The following is a 9220-nucleotide window of genomic DNA, read 5'->3' as shown; positions in this document are numbered from 1 at the left end:
GGGAAGAAGGCATGCCTAGTTGGTCAAGCATTGGAAATCCACTATTTTCAGGGGAAGAACTATTTGGAGGTAAATTTTGCATAACTAATGGAGAGTACATGGTTTGTGACTAATTTAGAAAGTTAAAACAATTAGCATATGATCTTTGGTTGCTATATCTTAGGTTAAATCATACTACACGACATCCATCGATTTAAACTCCCTCACATTTTATAAATTCAAGAGTAAGAGTATTAGGAGTAATATTACTTAAATATCAGGAAAAGGTTTGTGTATACTCTTACAAATTAAGGAGTATCATATGTAATATCACTTAATATCAGGGGATATTTGTGTAATTTACTGAAAAAAATGGTAGGAATTCAAGAAATAATAGAGGCTATGTGGATGTGTGCATCATGCATAGAAGTGATCAAACTTTTAACTAGTGCTCATCTTGAAATCATGATATCCATTGCAGCTTGGGATTGATATTGGATCATCAACTGTCGCAAGAGGTGTGGTGAGTCTTGTCCTTGGGTACCTCAGTCATCTGGTTATTGAGATGGCCTTTTTAGTACAGGTAGAATGATCTTGTTCTTTTTCTTTCTTTAAATTAAGTTTTGTGAAAAAAAATTGAAATACCATATCATTAAAAAACTCCTAAATTCTCGTATTTGAATCATCTTCAGAACAATGCCGTTGGGTGGTTATCAGATCAGTTTCTTATATGCCTTTGTGCTAATAGGTGTGACATGCATCCTGTTTCAGGGAAATACTCGGGAAGAGCTCCCTGAATTTCTTCTTGGTACCGTCCGGCTTAACCATCTGGATGCTTCAAAATCAGTTCCACTGAAACCATGATTTCCGATGAGACTCGTACATTGTGGAGGAGGAAACTTCCAAGTTGCAAATGTAGATAATTGAAATTCTAGATTCTTTGCCTCCATAAATTTACTTCAACAAGTCATTATTTTTTATTCAATCAATTTAATTCTCTGAACCAGTTCTGGAACTGTGAGCATTGTTAGGAGGAGGATGAATATGTAGTAGGATTAATCTTTTTGAAATAATAAAGTAGCATTGGTTCGGTAGAAATGAATGTACATGTAAAATTTAAAATAAGTCATTATTCTACTGTTGCCCTTGCAAAGAGAGACTGAAAGAAAAGAGCAGAAGCAATTCAGTTCATGATTGCCAAAATACTTAAACATTCATAATGGTGTTTTTAACATTAATAATTCATTCCATTCTATTTCAAAAAATAGACTATGCTACAACTAGTAGTGAACGAGAATGCTTCTTGTGCAAGAAAACGACTTCGCCAATAGTTGTTAACAGATAGCAGTTGGGTGTGTATACCTCACTTGATAAAGATATCAGACAAGATAAAGTACATGCTTTTTTCTATTTCATCTCCGTGTGCCCGAGGTCACATATTTTCACCGCTATTCTATGTCGGTGCCACGAAGCATTTGAGAAAAATGAGAAAATAATATAAATAAAAAACTTTAGGCCAGTATTAATTGATTACTTCCATCGTCACTTGATCATGCTCTAATTATTAAGATCTAACTAGTTATGACAGTACTCCTCGTTACTATTGTATTTTTGTACTTTTGAACTTATATTAGCCGCGGTTTTTATTGGACAGTAGTGACACTAGGTTAAGTACAAATCTAATAAAATAAGCACGTGCTATAGTTCCTTAATAGCTAGTTTATACTTTCATCTGCTTTTTTCCAAATAATTAATCATTTCCTTTGATCCATTTTTCTCGATGGTAGATCTGACAACTATGTCTCCTTATATTTAGATCGACCATCTATCTAAAATCTACCCATCTTGGTCTCTCTGTTCTGTTTTCCGTAGGTGCTGTTTCTTTTCCTTTTATGTGGTTAAAACGTTTTCTTTCCCCCTGTGGTGTCTTTTTTATTTTCAAGTTTCCACTTTTCCTTCGCTTAAATGATGTGCAATTCTGCCACTAGTTAGAATTATGAACACGCTTTTACATTACATTAAGCCCAAAACTAATTCCTTTAATTATAAGCAATGAACAAATTACTTTTCTTTGTGCACTAAGTGTCAGCATTTTTATTGCCCTTAAACACGTAAAATTGTTGCATTTGCACAATAATAATAATAATAATGATAATAATAATAATAATGAGAACAGGGCTGGTCCCACGTGGAAATAAGAGTCCCAGGAATTATTAAATTTGAAAGGACCCATACTCATTGGGACGTAACAGGTAATGAAATAAATCTCATTGGTCCCGTGGTGATCGTCGGTGATCGCTCCAATCAATTTTTGGTTTTTTCTTTTTGGTTCAAATCACTCCAACAAATCTCTCTAAGATACATTCATTCAAATCACATATATTAATTTCCATTTAGATCCACCTTTTCTTGCTTTAAACAATTCCTCCCAGATCCATATCTCGTGCTTCATCACCCCCTTACCACCTCATTTGACCAACCTTCTTTATTTATTTATTTATTTTCCCCACTCCTTATTTACGTTGTTTTATTGACATATCTAATATATATAACTACTATTTTATATTATTGGTAGAAGAGCAAAAAATGGCAGCTAATTATATCATTTTTAGAGAAAAAGTTTATCATAAAAAATGTTAATTTCAAAGATATCAATCATATCATAAGACTAGTTTTCTAAAAGAAATGAAATATAGGTTTAATTTGATTATGCGTGAGAAAAAGAATTATTGGCCTTCTTTCCAAAAGTAAGGAGAAAAGTTCCTTTACCAAAATGAAAAAAATAGGATTTTTCTTGTAGCTACTAGCTTGATCAACTATTTAAGTTAACAAGTGAATAAGATTTTTAGGTTTCTTCACATTTTCATTCTTTATTTATTTGTGGTTCTACATTGTAGAATCCTGTATTTACACATTTTCAAGAGCAAATAACAAAATAATTAATATAACTAATTTAAAAAATAAATAATATTTCATGCATGAATTTCACCATTTTCTAGTAATAAATAATATAGATGGAAAGAGAAATATTTATTTAACTCACGAGAGCAACAGAGGGTGCAGGATAAGGTGTTCCGCATGGTAGCATCGCACAGCACTGCACAAAAACAAAACCTAATTTACCAAATTCGGACACAAAGAGATTCAAAGGAATCTCATTTCCCTTTGATCTTTTGTGCGTTCTGTCAGATTAATCTTCAGACTCTGTCGCCATTTTCATTATCACTGATTCACTGAGCAATGTGCTCCATTTCCTCACTGAAGCAAAACCATGTCTGAGGTACTTTCAAAGCGCCTCCCTTTCCTTCTTATTTTGTGTTCTTTTTATTTTCCTCCCTCTGTTTTATCACTATATATTGCATGCGCTCTCCATTATTTCATGTGGGCATAGATTATTTTTTCCTGCAAATTGATGGCAAATGTGAAAGACTGTCCTTTTTAGCTGGGTTTTATTTTGCTTTTTGTATTTTTTATGAATATAAAAAACACATAATCTCACTGTGACTAGGTTAATTTCAAGGTGAACCAATTTGGACCTGACAAGATAACATTCCCTTACATTTATACCATGCTTTTAGAATAAGTTCTTAATTTGTAGCTAATTTTCTACGGATAATCAATAGTTTGTAACTTTGTCTTGTTACTTTTTCGTTTGAGGTATGATATAATGTAATAAAGCAAGACATGATAATGCTTATAATTTGATGTCATTTGTATGAATTGTAATATTGTGGAGCAGGATGTTGGTAATAATATGAAGGACTCTTGGTTTTTCGAGAAGAATTTTAATGGCCTGTCCGACGAGGCTTTTGATGATGTCTTCAGCTTTTTAGATTTCCCGTTGGAAGATGTGGAACCGAATGTTGTTGAAGAAGACTGGGATGCTCAGTTTAAACGCATTGAGCCATGTTATGATGTTTTTTCGGTGTCATCGACTGTGCTCTGTAGTGATAAAACCCAAAATGAAAAGCCACAACTTGGGGGAAGTTTCTCTGGTTCTGTAAGTATTTTAATTTGCAATTATGGTGTATGGAATGCAGACTTTGATGTCTTTTGATCTGTGTAACTTTTTTTCACAATGCACTTATGTTGCATGTACTTAATATATTCATGCTGTTATCATGTGCAACTGAAGTAATATGAATCCATTGACGTTGAAGGATATATTGTGATTATTTCTTGCTTTTTTTTTTTGAATTTGTGTTACTGGCGATGACAACTTTGTTTTATATGATCCATGTCTTTTGTAAAATATTTGTCCTGAAATTTCATTGTAAACGTTTGATTGGAAAGATTAAGAATTATACTTAGTCGGCTCTTACTTTCAATGGTTAGAATTTTTGCCAAAGCTTTGACTTCTAAGGAAAAGTGGAACAGTGGGTGTAGAAACTTTGCCAATTTGACAAAACAAATTATGGCACTCATTTGTAGAATGGGCAAGAGGCGATACTTGTAATTCCTTCATGGGTAAGAGAAGGAACTTGTAGAATTACCTTGGTTTTTGGTTTAGGGAAATTGGAGAAAAAATGTGAAAGAATAAATATTAGAGTCTCAGTTTTCATAAATTTACTTCCTAGGTGGTATATTGGGAGAACATGGCACATGATTTAATGTCTACTGCTGAGCTGATTTCACAAGTATTAGAATGTCTCCCAGCAGTACTGACTTTGCAGTGTGCAACTCTAAATTGGCTCAAAACTTTGCTGCTACTGCCGTTTACTCATTCTTCACAGTAGCGGAGATCATAATAAGAGCAATGATATCTACTTAGTTTTGAAATAATTTACTTCGTTTCATCTGATACTGATCCAAAATCTCCTAGAGATGCTGCTATTATTCTGTTTGTACTCTGTAGTGCACGCCTTTATGCACCCGAAGTTGGAACTTTACAGGGTTGCATAGTTGCATGGCAAGGGGAGAGAAAGGGAGGAAGCTGGAAGTTAAATTCCTTTGTCTTCTATTCAGGTTGCCCAAACTTTCCTCTTGGTATACACAAAGCTGGTAGTTAAAGTATTTTGGATGGCACCAGAAGGTCTAAAACAAAACAAAAACAAGGGAGGGAAATGTATCATCTGGTAAATTTTTAGTTGTATAAATGGTAAGCTTTATCAATCATTAGGTTCTAAAAAATGGGTGCCCTTCTTTCTGTTATATACACACAAAAGAACTCAAGAAAATCTCAGTAGTCATGCCTTAAATTTTAGGAGTGTCACCCTCAGAAAGTGAGAATTATCTGGCAACAGTATTTAGACTGTGCTTGAAATGCGGAAGTTTTAGTCATTTTGGATGATGAATATATGGCAGCATGTGTAGAATATCTTCTTGTGTTCTTGAAGAAGTGGATGAATAGAGATATATCTTCCTGTGTGTTGTTATCTGGTCAATGACCAGATAAACACATAATTATTGGCCCCTTGCGTCTCTGCATAGATTTAAATTGTTTAAACTTCTCTCTGTTAAGCTGTCTGCTGCAACTATTCCTGGGTGATTATAGGTTAAGTTTTCCTCGGTGGATCTGTTTAATGAAAAAAGAGTTAGTTTGCAGTGTGTAGTCATACATGTTTTAGAGGCAAGACTTTGCAGACCTAGTAGTTTGAGTGAAAAAAGGCTCTTTGGTCCCTGATATGACAATTTTCCATAGCAGAAGCTTATAAATGATAACACTACGAGATGCATTCAAACAGTAGCAGCCTCTTACAGGATGGCTGTGGAGTGGAATATGGATGTAAATGTTAGAAGAAATTACCTAGATTCCTTATTTGTTTATTAATTTCAAATGTGCTTAGGTAAATTGATCTGTGATTTCAAGATAATCAATCATATAATTAATGTTGCATCTGATTTGAACTCTCTGTTTTTGGGTTTGATGATCATTTTACATTGCAGAGTAATGAGGTTTCTCCAATAAAACAGCTGGATGAGACTGCTGGATTGGATGTTGGAAAAACCATTCTGAACCAGAATTCATCTCTCAATGGAAAAGATTTGCATCAACTTCAAACCTACAGCCCAGTTTCTGTTTTTGAAAGCAGTAGTACTTCTTCAGCTGAGAATTCCAACTTTGATCTACCTGCCATCCCGGTAAAGCGTGCTCGAAGCAAGCGCCAGCGTGCATCGAGCTTCAGTCCTCTATTTGTGATTCCTTCTGTTCCTACTTCACCGGCTTGGCAAATTTATGAAATGAAAGTTGACCCGGAATCAAATTTAGGGACACACCATGCCGGGAAATCATTAAACAACACGAAAAAACAGAGGAAAAAGGATCTCCCTGTGCTTTCAGTTCACAATGACATGAAAAGATCTTCATCACAGGAGCCAGTTCCCACCAGAAAATGCATGCATTGCGAGGTGACAAAGACCCCACAGTGGAGAGAGGGACCGATGGGTCCAAAGACGCTGTGCAATGCCTGCGGTGTTCGATACAGGTCTGGTCGCCTCTTCCCCGAATACCGGCCAGCAGCTAGCCCCACTTTTGTACCATCAGTGCATTCAAACTGTCATAAGAAGGTCATAGAGATGAGAAGCAAAGGAATCCAGGCAAGCCTTAGGAATCCATTGTCGGCGATGTCAAACCTTCATGGAAATTCTGTAGGATAATATTACCTTTGGATTTTATAATTAGAAGGGAAGTAGTCCCTCCCAGACAGAACCCTCCTTGTTTTAATTTATTTGGTTTTTTAGTCTTATGTTATATTCCTTAGCATCATTTGTTTTACTAATGTAAATTGTTTGGTGAAATAAGAAGGTAGTAGGGTACAAGTACAAGATCACTGATTAGTGTTTGTTAGGCATTCAAGGGAACATGTTATCTGAGGTTAGGATTTGGTATATAAATTTCCAAATATGTATTTTCATTGCTTTCTTTCTGCACATGGAAGCAACAGAACAGGTACATGAACTGAAGGGATCAAAGTAGGGACAAAGTACAATGATATATCACATGGCTATTATAACATGACACAAATTTACAGGGTAAAGCCACATGCATTGGATCTGCAAGCTGGAATGGTGCCTTTCCTAGTCAACCTCAAATATGAGAACTAGGTTTTTTGATATTTTATAATATATTTTGGTTTATTAAGAGTATCCATCACTAATTCCTTTGCTGCAGGTCCTACTGTTCTTTTTAATTATTGTTATTATTTGAAGTTGTTTAATTTAGTAGAGTTAGGCCCTCCTAAAGCCCATTTTGTTTTCTATGGGCTGGCTTCAAATTTTTTTTAAAACAATTCATGAGATGTTTTGTAACGTTTTTCTCAACAATAATACTAATTTTCTCTTCTTTTTTTTTTTTTGGTTACCCTCTTCATTATGTACACTTATAATTTTTTAAATGGCTTAGGGATTTTTTGTTAAGGTAATTTCTTTGGTATTCCACAATAATTCAACGGAATCGTAATGTATTGTAACTGTATGCATTGTAACTTGTTTTTTAACTGGAGTTGGCCCAAAACATTAAAGCAGCCCACAATGACATTTTCTTAAAGGAGACAAAAAAAAAGGTTCAAACTTACAAAACTTACAAATTTTGGTTATTTTTAACTAATTTTTTTTATTACCAAATATTTCTGTTTATCCAAGATTACAAAAAATAAACAATTTAGCACCATCAAGCATATCTAATGAAATTCACCTTTAAATGCTTTTTTGTTTTTGAATTTATTCAAGTGACAAGTTCAGGAATCAAGACAATTAACAGTGCCCCTCTAACAATAAATTTGGGTTGATTGAGTGGTCAGTTCACTGAACTAATTAAATAAATGTTAGAAATTTTAAATCTTATTTTATGTATGCATCAACTTATTAGCCTTGGAATCCACTCTTAATCAAAGTATTACTATCTAGATTATCAAGCAGCAAACATGCACAAATTATGGCGCATTATCATAATAACAGTCCAAACAGGTAAGGTAGCGGCGGTTAGGGGCATCAGCTAAATGAAAAAAGGATTAAAACAATAGCATAGAATAGGTTAATTAATTTGTTGAATTTATTGGCCCTATTGATATACTTGTTCCACATGTTTGTACATGCCTTATTTTAAAGGAATGGCCATGAATGATTTAATAGTGGTCCTATATACCTACATTTATATACACTCTAAAATAGATACATAGAGTTTGGTCTTAATTATTACTGTGATATGATGTTTGCATGCATTACTATTCTATTCTCTCACACTCACTCACTCGCCCATGCATCCCCACACCCTAATAGCTAACCATGCATGTGAAAAACCTATGATTCTAAAGTCTAAAAAGGACTGAATATTCCCCTAATACCTAAGGATAATAGCATAGCATATATTAGGTATTAGAAATGAAATGAAATCAAAGTACATGCCATTAATTAAACCTAGTGTATGTGAATGGACATCTACCTTTTCCATCCTCCCTAGTCCATACGCATGCCATAACATTCTACTTTTACACATCATTCACCAACACTACCCATTCATTATATTTCTATACTTATTATCCTACTCAATTCTTAAAGGATAATAGTTACCAAGGGAACCGAAATCTTTATCCCATTTCTCGTTACATTGGTTAGTACATACGTAATTAAATTTGAATTCAAACCAAGACATAGCTTTTAATAGGTTGTAGCTTGTCAAGCACTTATTAATTTAGTTGAATTCAATGAAGCTCCTACCACTATATTATTATATTTATTCATATATATGATGTCCTTTTCCGCAAAGCATGTTTTGTTGGGGGTACTCAAGAAAATGAGTTCTAAATTAGAAGTTTAGAAACTCAACCATGAAAACAAAAACCAAAAGAGAATAATTAATGAGTGAACGGTGTTGGAGATGAAAAATAATGTGGCTAACTAATTAAAACGAAAGTAAGTAGCAGCCAAGAACAAACGTTAACCGCTGATCCGACATTCTAACTCTCCTGAGACTGAAATGTGACACGTGGTGTTGTCAAATGCATTGCACAACACCTTATATATATGATATAGTATTTTTTTCCTCTAATGGATTTTGTTCTACCGCTTCTTCTTTTACAAGTTTTAAACACTCTTTACTTTTACAGTGTCAAGTATTGTGTTACTCTTTATTTTAATTTATCAAAAAATAAATATTCTTTAAGGTTCCAGTGAAATAAAGGTATTATACTAATATAACAAGTTATTTTTTTCCATAGTATCTTATAGATTTGAGTTCTATTTAAAAATTTGTTATTGATTAATAAATTATTGTATGCACAAGACAAAATTTAAACTAATAAAT

General features: G+C 33.8%; 2 protein-coding genes across 2 annotated transcripts in view; both read left to right on the top strand.

The window, feature by feature from the left end:
• The window catches only part of LOC107612527 (protein ENHANCED DISEASE RESISTANCE 2), a gene marked incomplete in the record, with an annotated part of 6893 nt that extends 5777 nt beyond the window's left edge, over nt 1–1116 (top strand). Inside the window, 3 exon segments of the mRNA XM_016314221.2 lie at nt 1–69; nt 461–562; nt 751–1116. Of these exon segments, the coding sequence (XP_016169707.1) occupies nt 1–69; nt 461–562; nt 751–843 (264 nt within the window).
• Nucleotides 3022–7089, top strand: LOC107612528 (GATA transcription factor 11). Its single transcript, XM_016314222.2, has 3 exons — nt 3022–3259; nt 3719–3979; nt 5866–7089. Exons 1-3 carry the CDS (start codon nt 3251–3253, stop codon nt 6574–6576), a joined length of 981 nt encoding a protein of 326 aa, XP_016169708.1. The 5' UTR covers nt 3022–3250; the 3' UTR covers nt 6577–7089.

The sequence above is a fragment of the Arachis ipaensis genome, chromosome B08 (assembly GCF_000816755.2).
Source record: "Arachis ipaensis cultivar K30076 chromosome B08, Araip1.1, whole genome shotgun sequence".
NCBI classification, from domain to species: domain Eukaryota; kingdom Viridiplantae; phylum Streptophyta; class Magnoliopsida; order Fabales; family Fabaceae; genus Arachis; species Arachis ipaensis.
Note: the sequence above shows the minus strand (reverse complement) of the source record. Positions and strands in the feature narration are given on the sequence as shown.

Coding starts and splice junctions, on each gene's coding strand:
- LOC107612528 (XM_016314222.2), top strand. Junction 3,980..5,865: donor GGGGAAGTTTCTCTGGTTCT/GTAAGTATTTTA, acceptor TTTACATTGCAG/AGTAATGAGGTTTCTCCAAT.